General features: G+C 53.1%; 1 protein-coding gene across 3 annotated transcripts; it reads left to right on the top strand.

The window, feature by feature from the left end:
• Positions 1-1,317: 1,317 nt before the first annotated feature.
• On the top strand, positions 1,318-14,244 carry Park7 (Parkinsonism associated deglycase). 3 transcript variants are annotated; one of them, XM_037203206.1, is made up of 7 exons: positions 1,318-1,389; positions 2,413-2,518; positions 4,218-4,319; positions 5,906-5,965; positions 6,705-6,774; positions 9,776-9,862; positions 13,943-14,244. In XM_037203206.1, the coding sequence occupies exons 2-7, from the start codon at positions 2,429-2,431 to the stop codon at positions 14,101-14,103; spliced, it is 570 nt and encodes a 189-aa protein (XP_037059101.1). In that variant the 5' UTR covers positions 1,318-1,389; positions 2,413-2,428; the 3' UTR covers positions 14,104-14,244. The 3 variants fall into 3 exon arrangements, with proteins under 3 accessions (XP_037059101.1, XP_028738956.1, XP_037059102.1); XM_028883123.2 differs by having other exon boundaries at positions 1,347-1,472; XM_037203207.1 differs by lacking the exon at positions 1,318-1,389 and adding an exon at positions 1,627-1,647.
• The last annotated feature ends 4,051 nt before the right edge of the window (positions 14,245-18,295 follow it).

Genomic DNA, 18,295 nt, shown 5'->3' with positions numbered 1-18,295 from the left:
AAGACAAAACACTCCGTCATTGTAAGAATTTCCAGTATGTAAGATTTCCAAAGTGAATTCGTAATGGAGGTCAGCCAGTGCATGTGGCGTGTTCAGTCTCTTTATATAGGAAGGAGGCCCGTGTACGCTCTGTCCGGGGTTTGCTGAGAGGTGCCAAATGCACTGGCACTTCCCTGTAGGGGGTCGGATGGGGCCAGCTGAGGATGAGTCTCCCCTCCTTTAAGCTGGTAAAGATATTCATTAAAAACTTAGGAGGGGCCAATGAGAGGGCTTAGCAGGTAAGGTGCTTGCTGCACACCTGATGACCTGAGTTCCATCCCTGGGATCCATGTGGTGAGGAAAGAGCAGACTCCAGCAAGCAGTCTTCTCTGATCCTCCACCTGCACTCTGTGGCACAGGTTGAGATGTACACACAAGAGATAAATGTAAACTAAAAAATGTAAACTATATATGTGATCTAAATAACCCATTAAAGACGCAGTGGCCATGCCAGCCTTGCTCTACTGAGGGTGCATCGGGGCCTTTTATTATTCGTGAGTTGATGCATGTGCATGCAGTGCCCGTGGGGGCCAGAAGAGGGCATTGGGTTCCCCTGGAACTGGGAGTTACAGGCAGTTGTGAGTCCCTCCATGTGAGTGCTGGGAACCAAACCTGGGTCTTCTGCAAAAACAGCAAGATGTCTTAACCCTTGAGCTGCCTCTCCAGCTCCCAGCTGGGCCTTTTAAAAAACAGTGTTGTGGAAAACCAAAACACTTGTGACCCCACAGACAGGGTGACCAGGCCTGGGGGAGAGGGACAAGCTTGGGATGGCCTGGAACAGAGTCCTTGCAGAACAGAGGCAAACAGAGGAGCTGTCACTGTAAGGGGCAAAGAGTGCACAAGAAAAGTGATGTAAAACATCTTCCAAAGATGGCCTTAAACTTCGGCCTCCATCTTGCAAGTACTAGGATTACAAACAAGTGTGGGCAACCATGCCGGGCTTTTATTCTTCTGCAGAGGGTGCGAGTGTGTGTGTGTGTGTGTGTGTGTGTGTGTGTGTGTGTGTGTGTGTGTGGTGTGTGTGTGTGGTGTGTGTGTGTGTGTGTGTGGTGTGTGTGTGTGTGTGTGTGTGTGTGTGTGTGTGTGTGTCACGCTCTAGCCCAGCCTGGCCTTGAACTCGTGGCCATTCACTTGCCTCAGGCTCTAAGCATCGCAGTCAGAAGGTCAAACGCGGCAGACGCCCCGCAGCGGGGGACGGGACTGTACCATTGGCCGAGGGGAGATGCGCTCGGTCCGCAGTATCCTTCGTGGTCCCCCCGCCCGGGATGGGCCCGGCCGGATGTGACGCACCCCGAGGCGGAAGCGAGGAGACGTGCGGGTGCGCATGCGTGCTGCAGTCCTGCTCACCGGGTCTGTCCGTGCAACGGGGCCGGGCGCGGGTTTGCAGCGGGACTGAGCGAGGCTTCGCGTGGGTGGAGACGGCGCGGGTGCAGGTCAGCGCCCGGGAGCAGAGGCTGGGTTGTCCGCCCGCTGCCCGGGGAGGGTCCCGGCCTGGCGGCCGGACTGGGGGCGGCGGCCGCGGTGCATGCCGGGCCGGAGCTCTGCGCGGCACCGCTAGGTTGCAGCTAGTGAACATTCACTGGAAGGAAGGCTTTGACTGAAGTTGTGGTGCGTGGCGAGTGTGCAGGGAAAACACGCGCAAAGTGCTTCAGAGAGGCGTCTAGCTGCTCCTGTCCGCGCTCCCGAGCGGTTCGGCAGGGTTGACTTCATAAAAGGAATTTCCATCTCTTAATCATTGATAGTGTGGTCAGAGATTGAGCACCAGTGATCTCCCCCAACCTGGTCCTGAGTTTTTAGCAGTTTGTTGGAACAACAAAAACCCCTCCAAAATTTACAAGTTTCTAGACTGTGTTTTTGTTTTTGTTTTTTTGACCCGTAAAATTCACTTTTCTTTTTTTCAAAAAATCACAGTAGTTTAAAAAGTCCGCCTTTCTTAAATCAGTGTGACTGATAGGCAGGGCCCATTATGTGACCTGCCTTTGTAAGAAATTGGGCTTAAGAAAACACAGTAAGGGAGAATGCAAACAATACTAACACATGTTAGTAATCCCTGCCTTCTATTTTTAAAAAGATTTTGTTGTGTGTGTATATACGTGCAGTGCCAGCAGAGGCCAGAAGAGGGGGCCGGATCCCCTGGAACTGGAATTACAGACAGTTATGACCTGCCATGTGGGTGCTGGGAACTAACTGTGTCCTCTGCTCTTAGCTGCTGCTCACCTCTCCAGCCCAGCCACTCTGTTTTCATCCCTGAATTAGAGAGATAGAAACTACCATGGGAGCCAGTATTAACCTAATCTGCTTGCTTCCATTTATTCCCACCCTAGAAGATATTACATTGGCAACTTCTTAAAGATTTTCTTTTTCTTTTTCAAGTCTTTAAGAATTAGAAATGGCTTCCAAAAGAGCTCTGGTCATCCTGGCCAAAGGAGCAGAGGAGATGGAGACAGTCATTCCCGTGGATGTCATGCGGCGAGCTGGGGTGAGTCCCCCTCATGAGCTAGCCCTCCCTGTTTTAACAAGAGGGGACTCTAGGTCATTTTCACTTGTTTATTATGCATGAGCCTGCATCCTGTGGTGCAGATGTAGAGGTCAGATTGTAGGAGTTGGTCTCTCGTCCACCATGGGTCCTAGAGATTAAGCTAGGCTTAATTAGGCTTGGTGGAGAGTGCCTTTCCCTGCTAAGCCATCTTGCCAGTCCCACTTTATGAGATATTTCAAGTATAAACTATAGTGATTACATAATAAAACACTAGTTTGTATGTAGCTCAAGGTGGCTTTGAATTCTTGGCCGTTCTCCTGCCTCAGCTGCCCAAATGTCTGGCTCACTGCTGACTTTTAGAACTTTTTGTAACACTTTGCCTTGTTTCCCACAGCCCTGGGCTCAAGCTGTCCTGCTTCAGCCATCGGAGTGGTTGTGATTACAGGCGTGGGCCAGCACACCCCTGGCCTGGGCCCTTTTGTTTGTTTCTGTTTTTTAAAGCAAATGCTTTCAAGTTGGGGTTTTCCTGAGTCCCCTTTGTAAGTTTCCTCAGTCCTGTGCCCTCCCCTTCCCCAGACTTGGCTGTTCTCAGTCTGGTCTGTGCTGGCTTCCCGTCCTGTGTGTACATGGAGCAGTTTCGTGTGAACATAACGCAGTGAACAGGGAGTGCATTCATGCTTGCCAGGTTCACGCTGAGTATTAACTCACACAGACCTGACAACAGTGCTGACTTAGCTGTCCCTGTTTGTCACAAAACCCAGGCAGAGACACTCAGCTGTGCTGATTGCCTGTTTGAGCAGAGCTCAGACCCGGGCAGTCTGTCTACACTTAGCTCTCCAAAATAAAACTCCAGTTTCCTCTTTCATATTGCCGCACAGTCCTCTGTGCTGTGTGAAGGCCACCGCCTCCTCTCCAGTTACAGCCTTATGCTACTGGATAGTTAAGATTTTAACTTGTTTCTGTGTATGAATGCTTGCCTGCATATATGTCTACACTCCATGTGTGCCTGGTACCGGAAGAGGCCAGAAGAGGGGGCCTGTTCCCCTGGAGCTACAGTTACAGGTGGTTGTAAGCTGCGATGTGGGTGCTGGGAGCCAAATCCAGGTGCTCTTCAGTCCCTGTAATAAATACTCTTGTGGGGTTCATTGTGCAAATGTAAGGACAGTTTCAGGCTCTGCACCTAAACGTGTGATAGCTGGGCCAGGACTGTGGTCAACATCACTAGATTTTGGTAGCTTGTCCTCAGTGAGCTAACCTGCTGGCCTCCCAGCACTGAGAAACGCCGGTGTTTTGGGTACCGGCTACTGGTACTATAACCTAATAAAGGTTTGTCAGGATAAAGTATTGTTTAATTGTATGACTTTGACTTCTGCTTTTGGAAAACACTGTGAAGTATAAATGACGGCGGTAACCTTGGAAGATGGGTTATTAATAGGGTGGCCCTGTAATTCATCTCCCTAACTCAACACTTGTGGGATAGAGGGTGTTCTAGCCAGTCAGAGCTGGGGTAGCCGCTCAGCTACAAACTAGGACTATCCTGGGCAAACCAGAAGAGACTAGTATTAAATATATTTGGCCATTGCCTCAGCTTGGTTTTGTGGTATTTCCTGACAAGTGACTTCAAACCACAGGATAGGTATTAAAGTGTTGCCCTGTGTCTGTACAGTTTCATGTTCTTGAACATCTGTCCTTTTTCTAGATTAAAGTCACTCTTGCAGGCTTGACTGGGAAAGACCCTGTGCAGTGTAGCCGTGATGTCATGATTTGTCCTGATGCCAGTCTTGAAGACGCAAAAAAGCAGGTTTGTTTTGTGTACATGGACTTTTCCTTCTTGGGGCTTATTAGTTTTTATTTAAATGGCTTTTGGCTGTGTCTATGACTGCAGTTAGAACAGACTTACTTTAAGAAAGTGATTCTGGGCCAGGCAGTAAGGGCGCACACCTTTAATCCCAGCACTTGGGAGGTAGAGCCAGGCGGATCTCTGTGAGTTCAAGGCCAGCCTGGACTACAGAGCGAGATCCAGGACAGCCAGGGCTACACAGAGAAACCCTGTCTTGAAAAACAAACAGACAGAATTAAAGAAAATGATTCTCCCTGGATGGGAATGGCTGGACCCTGCGTCCAGTAAGGGGTGGAGGGTGGAGGGTGCATAGATGGCGGCTGAGTGGGAGCATTGTTCTTCCTTCTCTCCCAGAGGCCTCCTTACCTCATGAGTAGGCCTCCACGTTTTCCCTTTTCTTCTGTCAGCACTGGTAGTTGGAGCCCAGGCCTTACCCGTCAGGTGAGCTCTCTGTCACCAACTTCTGTCCTCATAGTCTCTCTTCCTTGGAAGAGGTTTGTTTTGAGACAGGACGCCTCTCCACATGAGTGCGTGTGCACTGCACCTCTCCCAGGATGTCCTTTCATGGATTTCAGGTCATGAGTTTTTCTACACTTTAAAAAAAGAGATTATGGGGCTGGAGAGATGGCTCAGTGGTTAAGAAATTCCCAGCACCCACATGGTGGCTCACAACCATCTGTAATGGGATCAAATTCCTTCTTCTGGTGTGCATGAAGAAAGAGCACTCATATATAAAATACATGAATAAATAAATCTTTTAAAAAGAGAGAGAAGGGCTGGAGAGATGGCTCAGAGGTTAAGAGCACTGGCTGCTCTTCCAGAGGTCCTGAGTTCAATTCCCAGCACCACATGGTGGTTCACAACCATCTGTAATAGATCTGGTGCCCTCTTCTGTGTACATAATAAATAAATAATTTTTTTTTTAAAAGAGATTATTTGTGTGTAACTGTGTGTTTATCTATCTATATAAGTGAATGCTGTGCCTGTGTACCCACAGAGGTCAGAAGAAGGTGTTGGATCCCCTGGAACTGGGGTTACATGGAGTTGTGAGCCGCCATGTGGTGCTGGAACTGAACTCTAGTCCTCTACAGGAGCAACAGGAGTTCTTAACTGCTGAGTTCTCCAGTCCTCATGTCTGCAGTTTCTTGTTATAATGTCCCACCACAGGGATATACCTTTATTTACTTGTTTGATTTTGGGTGGCTTTTTGTTGTTTTGAGACAGCGTCTCCTGTATACCTGGCTGGCCTCAAACTTAGTATGTAGCTGAGGGCAGCCTTAAACTCTCGATCTTCCTGCCTCTGCATCCTCCTTCAGGTGTGCACCGCTATGCCTGCCACGTATTATTATTTTTGGTGTTGGAGAATCAAACCCAGAGTCTCACTTGTGCTAGAGCGTGCTCTACCTAGAGATGCATGTGTATATCCCATCCCCATGGGCATGCCGCTGTTCTTTGGAAGAGAGTGTGTCTTCAGATACGAAGCTGTTACTGGGCTGCCATTTAACACAGTAGAACTAAATTGTTCCCTTTTATTTCCCTACTCACAGGGACCATACGACGTGGTGGTTCTTCCAGGAGGCAATCTGGGTGCACAGAACTTATCTGAGGTAAAAACTGCTCAGCCACGCCTCAGTGAAGGGCTTCTGAAGGAAGTCCTGCAGCTTCTGCTCTGTTCTGCTGTGGTTCTGGGGTGCTCAAGGGTAGTGCTGTAGCTGCAGCAGAAGCAGCTGAAGGTAGCTGAGTGCTGTCTCCCATTGCACAGCGCAGTCCTAAGAGCATTTCCTGCAGAAGTAAACTGAATTGCTGGAGCAGCTGCTGCAAACAGACTCAGTGCATGTAGACTGGAGTGAGCTGCAGATGTCCCAGCTGCCTGCTCTGTGGTCAGAGTGGAGGGCAGCCACAGGGCCAGAGGCAGTGTGAATACAAGGTGGCATCAGAGGCAGCGCTGACCTTCATCTCACGCCCTGAGTGAAGAGTCACACGGGAAGGCGGCAGGAGCAGGCAGTGGGCTGTGAGCAGGCGGGGCCAGGCAGTGGGCTGTTCCTGCTGGGGTCTTTCCCTTCTGCCCTCTGAGCTGCTGAACCCTGTGTCCCCTTGCTTCTGCCCCCCCCCCCCCCAGCACAGGACAGGGCTCTATGCCCTGGTAACACTGCTTTTCCCTGCTCAGCTTTATCGAGGGGTGAATGCCACTGCCCGGGCTTGAGAACACAGGCGTTAGGGACCTGGCGCTTTCCTGTTTACTGACTAGAAACTTTTTCTGGAAACAGCTGGAAGTAAGCTATGCTATGAGGGATGCTCCCAGCTCTCTGAGGCTCCGTGGTGACTGGGTGTTTGTGTTCTCTCTAGTCAGCTGTGGTGAAGGAGGTCCTAAAGGAACAGGAGAGCAGGAAGGGCCTCATAGCTGCCATCTGTGCGGGTGAGTGAGTGCGGCGGACTGTGGAACATGCAGCTGGCCCAGGGGCTGGCCTGCCTGGACGCTTGGCTGCACACAGCCTGCCTTCGTGGACCAGAGGCACCCACCCTGGGTATTGAGTGGGGGTGCCAGGAAGGGTCGTGGTGGCACTGAGCGTGATCGTTGAGCTTTCTGTCTCTGTGCTCTGGGTCTCTGTTGTGAAGCTCACTGTTCTCCCTGTTTGGTTGACTGGGGATAAGGTCTCTGGAATCCAGCAAACAGCTTGTTGCAGCAGATCTCGGTGCCAGCCGTTCGGCCTGCCAGGAGAGTCAGCAGGAATCTGTGATGTGAGCGCCACAGCTCTGGCCGGGGCTCCCCTGCCTCCGGCTTGCTTAGTCTTTGCTCCCGTACTCTTGAAGACCCACGGCTTCACGTGAGGTCTTCTGGCGTTTCGCCCATGCCGGGAGCCTTGAAACTGTAACCATCGCTTCTTTAAACACCGTCCCGTTCTCTAGGATCCGGCGATGTTCTGGCATCGGGATCAGCGCGGCTTTGGCCAGTGTCTCCCTTGTTGGATGTTTTTACGTGTGTCACAGAACAGATGAGTCCGTGACGGAAGGAATGGACGGTTATGTCCGGGGACCGAGGGACTCTGTCCTCACTGTGGGACACAGCAGATCCTGCAGGGGAATCTGTCCCAGTCTCTGCCTGCTGCGTACTGGAATGGCATGCGGCTGTGGATGCCATCCTTCAGGCAGTGTGCTCCTGTCTCCTGTTGGAAGTGTTCCCAGTTTGGGGGTGGCTGTGGAGACTGACCTGTAATCCCAGCACAGAGGATGTAGAAGTAGGTTCATGAGTTCAAGACCACCCCGAGTTACATAGCAGGGAGCCTCTCCAAAGAAGAAAGAAAAGGGGGAAACGTGGGGGGGGGGTGCTAATGTTCCCAGTCTGGGGCTGGAAGCCCAGCTCAGGTGTGGAGTGCGCCTACATGTGTGGGGCCCTGGGTTCCATTACCACCCCAAAGACAGACAGGCAAAACCGTTCTTAGTCCGTGACCTGACACCGCAGTGGGTATCGCCATGCAGAAGTTGAGGGGATCCCTGCAGTGCATGCTTGAGAACCGTTACAGACCCAGGGGGAGCCCCTAGGCATTGCCCTGGACATCTCATCCTGGCTCCCTCTGCTCCGATTCCTGCTCTGCTGAGGCCCAAGGGTTTCTGTTGGTTGATGGTCCTGCAGTCCTCGCAGCCTTGAAGTGTCCCTGTGGGCAGGAAGTCACAGGTGGCCTGGTGTTCTTCGCTGATCTGGGAGACGGCCTCCTTAGGGTTTTCCTGGGCTTGTTCCTTATGACTGGGCTGAACTAAGATGTGGTGTCACCTTGTTCTTCCGCGTCACTGAGTAGAACATTGCCAGCTTCGCTGGCTCACTGGCTTCTGCTGAGGCAAGCTGGAATACCTGGCCTTCCGGGAACCCAGCAGACATGAAAAAGAAAGAGTGCTCACCAGCAGTGTGCTGATCGCATTGACTCTCCTGGGCCCCTCCTGGAAAATGAACAGAGAAACCAGGGTAGCTCAGGCAGGGAACGGAGCATGGTGAGGGAAGAGACAGGTGTTTCCCTCAGCCAACAAGATGTCAGGGTCGTCTCGTGTTTGGGTCAGGGACCGGGTACTGTGTTCAAACTCCCTTGTTAGCCTCATCCTTGATGGTGCTCAGGAAAGAAGAAAGTCATCGCGGGAGTCTTTCTTGGGAAGAACATAGATGGAGCTTTGCTTTGTGTGGGGGACAGAGAAGGAGGCTTGCAGGGGGAGGAGTCCTGTCAGGGTGTCACCAGGAACCAGGGGACCCAAGGCGGTCCAGTCGGCTGGGTGTTCTTTTTCAGGTGTCCACCAGGTGGCACTATAGCAAGAGGCCTCTGTCGGCTGCTTTCAGCTCCCTGCCAGTTCCTAGCGCCAACTCTTGGCATATCCTTCATCAGAGTCTCGGATAATGGCAGTAGTAAGTTAGTCTTGTCTTAATTTTCAAATCAGGCTTTTGACACACACACACCCCTCCCCCACCCCCGGAAAGCAGTAGTTAGGAGCTTACCATGACAGGGAAGGCAGCCATGCATCCTGGACCCGATGCATGAAGCAGCAGCATTGTTACCTTCAGAGGAGCAGCCTTCAGACCTGGCTGACCTGGCCGTGCTCCTCCCTCAAGGTCAGCGGCTGAAGCTTGCTGCCGTGTAGGGGATGTCTAGAGGATGTCTAGGATTCTCAGTCCAGATCTCTAGTAAGAATCCGAGACACATACCTTTAGTCTCAGATCTTGGGAAGCAGAGTTAGGCATATCTTTGTGAGTCTGAGCCAGCCTGGTCTACGTGGTGAGTTCTGGCCAGCCCGGGCTACATAGTGAAACTCATTTGTCTTAACAAACATGTGAGTGGTAATCATTCCATTTTCCTGGACTTTGGAGATTTTCCGCCCCCCCACAGCTGCCTTGTGTAGAGAAGACACGAGGTGGAGAAGGCTGTGTATTTGACGCTTAGACTCAAGAGGTTACTCTGAGCTTGGTCTGATCCTGAGGCCTGGACAGTGGTGCTCTCTGCTGCCTCCTGCTGTAGAGGCTGTGGTGAGTGACTGGGTCTAGACTCCCGTTCCGAGGAAGCTGGAGAGAGTCAGCTGCCGAGTAAGAGCTCACAGACGGGTGAGGTCAGGTACTGTTTTCATCCGGGTGTGACATGGCTTAGAGGGGAAACACAACAGAAGCTCTAAGCTTCAAGAGTGTGGCGACAGGAAGATCTTTTTTAGTCTACGAAGACGATTACACACGGTGTGTACTGTGAGCGGCTCTGAAGGCGGCCATTTTCACTGAACACATGGTGTATACTGTGAGCACACTGATGATAGACAGGTTGGTCCTCGTGTTTCAGAGACAGTTATGAGCTGCCATGTGGGTGCTGGGAATTGAACCCAGGTCCTCTGGAAGAACACTGAGCCATCTCTCCAGCCCCCACTTTTCATCTCTTTATTCATCTTATTCCTAGGTCCGACTGCTCTGCTGGCTCATGAAATCGGTTTTGGAAGCAAAGTCACAACACACCCAGGGGCTAAGGACAAAATGATGAATGGAAGTGAGTATGCCTGTGCGTCCCACACGGGGAGACCTTAGGGATGTGTGTGCATGTGCGCGTGTGTGCACAGGGTGGTGGTGGTGGTGGTGGTGGTGCAGCTGCTGCTGCTGCTGCTGCTGCTGCGACATGACACGGCGCACGGGAATGCCCTGGCCATGTGTGGCGGCCTTGCCTCCTCTGCGTGTACTTCTCAGCTGGTACTTGCACAGGCTGGTACACGGAGATGCCAGTCTCTGTTTGGAGGCACCAGATCCCCGATTGTCAGAATGGGAAGGATTCGGAAATGCCAGTTTAATGGTTATTTTTACTGAATACTTGACAGCAGCCCGAGGGTAGAATTTAAACCCTGACGAAGTTCAGCAAATGTCCTTTCACCCCAGTCTGCAGCGAGACCGACCTCCAGAGAGTTCTTAGGGGACCAGCTGCTTCGGTCACATGTTCCTTTTCTGAGTATCAGCTAGGCATATTTAATTTTTGTTTTGATTTGTCTTGTTTTTCAAGACAAAGTTTCTCTGTGTAGCCCTGGCTGTCCAGGAACTTGCTCTGTAGACCAGGCTGCCTCTGCCTCCTGAGTGCTGGGATTAAAGGCGTGTGCCACCGTGCCTGGCACATTCCTACTTCTATCCCCACAGCTGGGCCTGCCCACATCAGTCACCAATCAAGAAGATACTCTACAACATCCTCTCAACTTGTGGGTTGTGACCCCTTTGGGGTTGAACAGCGTTTTCACCGGGGTCGCCTAAGACCCTCGGACAACACAGATATTCACATTCCAGTTCATAACAGTAGCCAAATTAGTTATAAAGTAGCTTTGTGGCTGGGGTCAGCACAACGTGGGGAACTGTATTAAAGGGTTGCAGCGTTAGGAAGGTTGAGAACACTGCTCTCCAGCCTCGTCTGCAGGCCAGTCCTATGGAGGCATTTTCTCAATTGAGAGTCGCCCTTCCCAAGTGACTCTAGCCTGTGTCCAGCTAACAGAGGAGTGGCACAAGGCTTCTCTTGTGGCCGCACTTCCTCGTGTGCTTAGCTTTATACTGAGTGCTGAAAGCCTACCACCTGACTTCAGTTAGGAGGAGGAGGAGGACGTCAGTAAAACGGAGTGGACATGACCGTGTGGTGAAGGCTCTGGCTATGGGTGTTGTAAATGACGGGCTGAGTTTGAGTTTGTGCTGCTGCGTTCATGAGATGGGGTGGGGGTGGGAAGAACGGCGGCCCTGAGGCTGTACTGTGCTGGCACACCGTGTTTGGGGACGGTGTGAAGAGCTGGTCCTGCGTCACCGGAGCTGCGCCCCTGCATCCCTTTCCTTCTCCTGCTGCTGAAGCACAGCTGGTGTGAGCTCACAGTGGGATCCCCGGATTTACACGGTGCCCCCAGCTGGCCTGGAGCCTACAGTTCCATGGCAAGCCAGGTGGCCGCCTCCTGCCACCCAGGCCAGAACACGAGGCTCAAAGGCCAGCTGACCAGAGTTTGCCCTCCCCTCCCCTCCCTTCCCTTCCCTTCCCCTCCCCTCCCTTCCCCTCCCCTCCCCTCCCCTCCCCTCCCCTCCCCTCCCTCCCCTCCCCCTTCCCTTTCTGTACTACAAGGCTCCCCTGCCCATAGGTCATTGCTAAGCACAAAGTCTGTAAATCCTGTTTTTTAGGACACTACTTGACCTTTGTGCCTTGAAAGCATTCTGAAGGGCTGTAGCGTCCTCCACAGGACCGTTCTAGGTGAGGCTTCTGCTGACTCAGTGACTCATCTGACAAACCTGTGTGAATCTTCCCTCTGGAAGGGAGAATGGCTTCCTGGGTATTCTATGGCAGTGGCAATCCTCAACTGTGTGTTGGGTGGGTGCCATTCTACTACAAGGCTTAGAGAGGTCAACCAGGTCGGAAGGGCAGACCAGCAGGGACCGGACCCCAGAGCCCTGCACAAGAGCAGGTAGCAAGGACAGGCTCTCTGGGCTTCAGGTGTCTGTGGTAACTGCCCCACACTCGTGGTCCCCAGCTGTCACAGGCAAGGCGGGGAGTGAGGATCTTTCTGCATGTGTCTTCATGTTTGCACACACAGGCGGGGGAGTGAGGGTCTTTCTGCATGTGTCTTCATGTTTGCACACACAGGCCGGGGAGTGAGGGTCTTTCTGCATGTGTCTTCATGTTTGTACACACAGGCGGGGGAGTGAGGATCTTTCTGCATGTGTCTTCATGTTTGCACACACAGGCGGGGGAGTGAGGGTCTTTCTGCATGTGTCTTCATGTTTGCACACACAGGCCGGGGAGTGAGGGTCTTTCTGCATGTGTCTTCATGTTTGTACACACAGGCGGGGGAGTGAGGATCTTTCTGCATGTTTTCATGTTTGCACACAGGCGGGGAGTGAGGGTCTTTCTGCATGTGTCTTCATGTTTGCACACACAGGCCGGGGAGTGAGGGTCTTTCTGCATGTGTCTTCATGTTTGCACACACAGGCGGGGGAGTGAGGGTCTTTCTGCATGTGTCTTCATGTTTGCACACAGGCGGCAGCCTTCAGCTGCTACCTCGCGTTCTGCCTCTCCACTTGCTGTTTCTCTGAAGAGATTTCTTCCAAGTATTTACAAATTCACCCTGAACTCACAAATCCCAGCTGACGTCATTTTCCCAGGCTCCACAGCAGCTCTGGTGGCAGTCGTATACTTTCTGAGGCCGTTCCTCACTGTGGCCACTAGATGGGGCCGTAGACAAGGGTCAACCCCTCCCTGAGACCTTTAAGTCTAGTTAGGCCCCTTTGGGTTTCCAGTTTATCACTAAAATAAAATGTCCTGGCTGGTGTAGCTGTCAGAGTAGGTCCGGGTAAACCAAAACTTCCCTTCACGTGATGGCCCCTGTTTTCTTACTCTAGTACAAATGAGGAGCTTCTGATTCACTGCAGTTGCTTATTTCAGAGGATGGGTTGAGTTTTGAATGAGGCAGGAAGCAAGCTCCTCCTGTTATGGCTGGCCCCCTTGGAGGAGAAGCGTGCTTCTGAGGGCTCTCAGTGAACTCTGGATGCCCTTTGCTCTTCGTCCCAGCAGAAACAGTAGGCATGAAGCTATCTATGCCCAAGCATCTCCTATTGGTGGCTCCCAGTGAGCTGGGTGTGGAGGGCCATGAGCAGCTGTACACCTGCACACTTGATCCTTGACAGGAGCCTTGAAGTCCCCGCATGCGTCTCCTCCATGGGATTCTGTTCCAGACTTCCCCTTCCTCTCTCTGCCTGTGCTGAGCCCAGAGAAACTGGCACAGGGTCTCCCATGGGTGCCCGAGAGTGGGGTCCTCTGCATTGTGCTGTCTGGACAGTGCCCTTGGTTCTGAGGGGGACAGAACCACCAGGGGGCGATGTTGATGCAGCCCTCCTTCAGTGGTGGACAGACTGCCATGGGGCACTGAGTCCAGGAACTTTCACCCTGGTCTGAAACCTGCTTCCGTGCTCTGGTCAGACAGACAGGGCAGGGGGAGCAGGAGAGGCCCCGAGCACTTTGAATAGCAGATGATGAACGATAGAGCAGTTGGCAGCTGGTGCTGGGGGATGAGGAGCTGGGACAGGCGGCAGGCCCCAGCTGTGGGAGGTCAGCAGGCCTGCTCCAGGGCCACACTGAGTCAAGACCCAAGGGCCAGATGCCGGGAACACAGTGAGCCTAACTGCAAGGAAGCCCTGGATTGGAGGGCAGGTGTGACACGGGCGGAGAGCTGGGGAGGCGAGCCGGGGGTCCTGGCGAGGGTGCCCACCTTGTCTCAGCTGCTCAGAATAGCAGGCAGAGGAAGAGAGCCTGTGGCTGGTGTCTGCCTCCCAGCTGCAGTCTTGTGTGGTCTGCGGCCGCAGAGGACGGGACTCTGCCTGCGGATCAGCCAGTTTCCGGTCTCATCCCTGCACCGCCCTGCCTCTGCTCCAGCACCCTGGCCCAGTGCCGAGTCCTTCCTGGTGGCGAAGTTCATCACCAGTGCCCCTCAGCGTTGTCTCCCCATCTTGTGCCCATTGCCCCCCTCCACTCACCCCTGCGGTCACTTAGCAGCAGAGAGCCACAGCATGCGGCCTTGTGTCATCTACCTGAGCGGATGGTGCTGACAGCTGTGTCTGTTCCCTGTAGGTCACTACAGCTACTCCGAGAGCCGTGTGGAGAAGGACGGCCTGATCCTCACCAGCCGGGGGCCCGGGACCAGCTTCGAGTTTGCGCTGGCCATCGTGGAGGCTCTCGTGGGCAAGGAGATGGCTGACCAAGTGAAGGCACCGCTTGTCCTCAGAGACTAGAGCCCGAGCTCCAGGCAGCCGCTGGAAGTGTGTCCAGAAGCCAGTGAGCCATGGGAAGTAGCCGCCATGGGATCTCACCCGGAAGCCTGGGTCTGTACATCTCTGAACATTGCTAGTAGAATAAACAGTTGACCAACTCCGGCGGCTGCTTTTGTGTCTGGCTTCTTCTGTGATATGATCGGCTGCATTTGCAGGTGGTCCCTGTTGGTGCAGCCCAGAAGGAGCTGCAGAGCCCTTCCCAGCTGGGAGGCTGCGCAGGCGAGGTCCTGAGGGTTTCCTCATCCCCTGGTGCTCTTTCCTCACATACTGTGAAGTGTCTGTGGAGGTGGGGGACTCCTGTTGTCCCTCCTTTTCACCGTGGAGACATCCTCTGAAGGACACAAGCTTCCTGGGGTGAGATGAGAGCACATGCGCATCCCTAAGTACCACTTGGCTCCCACCTCGGAGGAGGACCTGCTGAGGATATGCCTCATCTGCCCTGACCACGGAGCCCAGGCTAGGCCGGTCAGTGGACAGGCTCAGCTTGGAGTCTCTGTCTCTGTCTCTCTGTCTGTCTGTCTCTCTCTGTGCTAAGGTGGCCAAGAAAAAACAGAGATGGAGTGCTGACGGCCATCTTGTCACTGTGAGGAAAGAACTGGAGTTCTGGAAAGTCTGGAGATGGACTTGGACAACTCCTGGTCTACAAGGCAAGGCTGGAAACAGCACTATTGTTTTGTTTTGTTTCAAGACAGAACCTCACTGTGTAGCCCTGACTGTCCTCAAACTAGCTTTAGACCAGGCTGGCCTCAAACTCACAAAGATCCACATGCCTGAACTAGCTTTAGACCAGGTAGGCATCAAGCTCAAAGATCCACATGCCTCTGCTCCCCAAGTGCTGGGACTGCGCATGTTCACATGCCTCTGCTCCCCAAGTGCTGGGACTGCGCATGTCCACATGCCTCTGCTCCCCAAGTGCTGGGACTGCGCATGTCTTGATAAACACTCGTAAAGATAACGTGGAGAATGCTGAGGGGGAAAGAGCAGGAGACTTCATTTACATGCTGGGCTGAGCAGGCCAATGAAATTTATGATATTAAAGACCACACTTGCTGGGCGGTGGTAGCACACGCCTTTAATCCCAGCGCTCGGGAGGCAGAGCCAGGCGGATCGCTGTGAGTTCGAGGCCAGCCTGGGCTACCAAGTGAGCTCCAGGAAAGGCGCAAAACTACGCAGAGAAACCCTGTCTCGAAAAAACCAAAAAAAAAAAAAAAAAAAAAAAAAGACCACACTTAACAGTTTAGGCTGAGTGTGGCAGTCAGTGCACTGGTGTGAGCCTAGTACTAGGAAGGCTGAGGCAGGAGGATCACCACAAGTTCCAAGCTCTCACAGACCAAACTAAGGCTACATACAGCAGAAACTTTTCACTCAGCTCCCTATCTACCAAAGACTAAAATGTGTTGAGCCTGTCACTGGTCCTGGGGGTAAGGCCATGGGCTCTGTCCTTACAGAGCCTAGTTGTGGGAGAGGGACGAATGAGAAGGTACACAGGTGTGTCCTGCAGGGAGAAATGAAGCTGCCTACCTGCTAGCAAAGGCCTCTCTGGTAAGGGCTCTGAGATCTGAAGAATAGGCAGGTCTCTATTGAGCGACTTCAAGCATAAGACAAAAAGTACGGAGGCCCCGAGGCGGGCGCTTACTTGGAGTTGGGGAAGGAGGCATTGGGGGGGGGGGGTGGGGGGGCAGGGTGAGGGGAAGCTGGAGGGGCAGGATGAGGAGGGCTGGGTGAGGGGAAGCTGGAGGGGCAGGATGAGGAGGGCTGGGTGAGGGGAAGCTGGAGGGGCAGGATGAGGAGGGCTGGGTGAGGGGAAGCTGGAGGGGCAGGATGAGGAGGGCTGTGTGAGGGGAAGCTGGAGGGGCAGGATGAGGAGGGCTGGGTGAGGGGAAGCTGGAGGGGTGCCCGAGCCAGTGGAGGAGCCCCGGTTGCTAGGATTGCCACAGGCTGCGTCACGGGCCAGCAGAGCCCCTGGCCACCAGGGGTAAGGCAGGGCCAGTGACAGTGGAGGGCGTTCAGTGACAGGGGACAGGAAGGGCAGTGAGAAGCAGATTTCAGGTTTTTTTACTTGAACAACAACAAAAAAGTCAATTTACTCTTATGAGCTGGTAAATAAAGGAGATGGCAGGGCCAGGGTGAATTTGAATTTCAGCTGGAATTGAGGTACCTGTAAAATATACTTCATATGATAAGGAAAGCCAAAGTCCAGGGGTGGTGGTCAACACTGTAATTCTACACCATGAGTTTGAGACCAGCCTGGCTCCGTAGTTCCAGGCCAGCCTGGGCTAGAGTGAGACCCTTGTCTTGGGACACCTCCAACTGTTCTCTGCAAGTAATTTATTGTTGATCATGACCATGCTCAGATTCCCAAGTCTTCCACGTTGCGGCCCCCATCTCCGCATGGTTTCCTGGAAAGACCCCCCCATCTACAGGGGGATCCTGGGAGAAGTGACACTCATCCTGCCCATGCCCTGGAGCAGCTGCAGGTGACTGGGCAAGCCCGCTCCAAAAGAGGGCTTTGAGAGGAAGTTGTATCAGCCTGCACATCTGGAGTGAAGGTTTCTTCCATGGAGTGGGGGCTCCAGGAAGCTGTCTCGTCAGGCCCTCAGGTCTGCTAGCTGTAGCCTGCTAGCTCGGGGTTGATAAGATTCTAGCCCCTAGGCTGCTCTGCCTGCCATGCTAGTCCAGCCGGCTCCTCTCCAACAGGTGGCTGGGGACCCGGAACTGAGGGGGTGGGGGTGGGCTGTACATATGGAAAGGCGGCCTGGGGTGAGGCATGGGGTGTAGCCAGTTAGTGGGCTGGCTGCCTCTTTCTCAGTCTGGAGTCACTCAGAGTGACTTCACCTTGGTGTGTGTGTGTGTGTGTGTGTGTGTGTGTGTGTGTGTGTGCGTGCGCGCGTGCGCGCAGTTTCTTTTTCTTGTAAAAGTATATTCATCTCAAAGAGAGCTGCAGCTGGCACTTTTCAGGCCTGCTCTGAGGGCTGCTGAGGGGCGGGGCAGTGAGGACCAGCCCTTCTTTTCTGGGTGCAAAGTGGTACCCCAAAGGAGGACTAGGTTCACAGCACTTTTGTGCCCAGCACCTAACATTGGTCCCTTCTGTTGGGAGTGCTCTTGGTACTTTGTATCTTCCTCTTGGTTTTGTAAAGATGGCTCACAATGCTCCTGCCTCAGTCTGAGCGCCAGTGTGCCTCCCCATGCTTCATCTTTCTTCCATATTTTGCACAGAATAGATACCACACAGTTCTGCATTTTCTCTCTGCTTTTTCACTGACTAAAACCCAGAGGGGGGGTTGGGGACTTAACTCTGTTGGGAGAAAGCTTACCCCTATGCACAAAACCCAGGTTTGACACCCAGCACCACAAAAAACACAAGAGTGGTACACACCTCTAACTCCAGGATGGTGCACACCTCTAATCCAGGGTGTCCTCTGTCGTGGTGTGTCTTAAATGCCAAAGGCTTCAGGATGCAGCAAAGAATATTTCTGAAAACATTTAGGGTATAGTCAACAGTGTCAGCCTGGAGTCTGATCCCCCATTCCGTGTTCCATTGACGGTTCACTCAGGATGAAAGAGAATATAAACCTTCTGGAGCTCATTCTGCCGAAGCCTCTGGGTGGTTTTAGGAAGTATCTCATCTTTGCCTGGGTGAGTGGGCAGCAGCTGGGCCTCAGTCCCTGAGGAGCAGGAGCTGGCCAGGCTCACACAGCCTGTGGTGTAGGCCAGCTCCTTCCTTTGAACCCCCAAGTGGGACCAGAGTGTGAGGGCTGAGGCAGAAGCTCAGCTGGGGCCTGCGAACACCTTTGCCTGTCCCCAGCGTGGTCTTGGCGCAGAGCTCTGAGGTGTCCTGAACGGTACTGAGCAAGACTTCATGAAACACTGGGGACGGGGAAAACTCCACCTTCACCATCACCGCTGTGCTCACGAACTTTTATGTCAACCTGACACAAGCTTGTCATTTTGGAAGAAGGAACTTCAACTGAGGAAATGTCCCCACCAGACTGGCACCTGGGGGCAAGCCTGTGGTACATTTTCCTGATTGATGACTGACAGAGGAGGATTCAGCTTGGTGTGGGCGGGACCACCCCTAGGCTGGTAGTCCTGGCGTCTATAAGAAAGCCGGCTGAGCAAGCCAGTAAGCAGCACCCCTCCATGGCCTTTGAGT

This window comes from Peromyscus leucopus, chromosome 2 (genome assembly GCF_004664715.2).
Source record: "Peromyscus leucopus breed LL Stock chromosome 2, UCI_PerLeu_2.1, whole genome shotgun sequence".
NCBI lineage: Eukaryota > Metazoa > Chordata > Mammalia > Rodentia > Cricetidae > Peromyscus > Peromyscus leucopus.
The sequence above is the reverse complement of the archived record's forward strand: the minus strand, read 5'-3'. Positions and strand labels throughout refer to the sequence as shown.

Excerpts from the sequence above, each read along its gene's own strand:
- Park7 (XM_037203206.1), top strand. The coding sequence starts at position 2,429 with ATGGCTTCCAAAAGAGCTCTGGTCATCCTGGCCAAAGGAGCAGAGGAG. Across the intron at positions 4,320-5,905 it reads TTGAAGACGCAAAAAAGCAG|GGACCATACGACGTGGTGGT; the intron begins GTTTGTTTTGTG and ends CCCTACTCACAG. Across the intron at positions 9,863-13,942 it reads GGACAAAATGATGAATGGAA|GTCACTACAGCTACTCCGAG; the intron begins GTGAGTATGCCT and ends TGTTCCCTGTAG.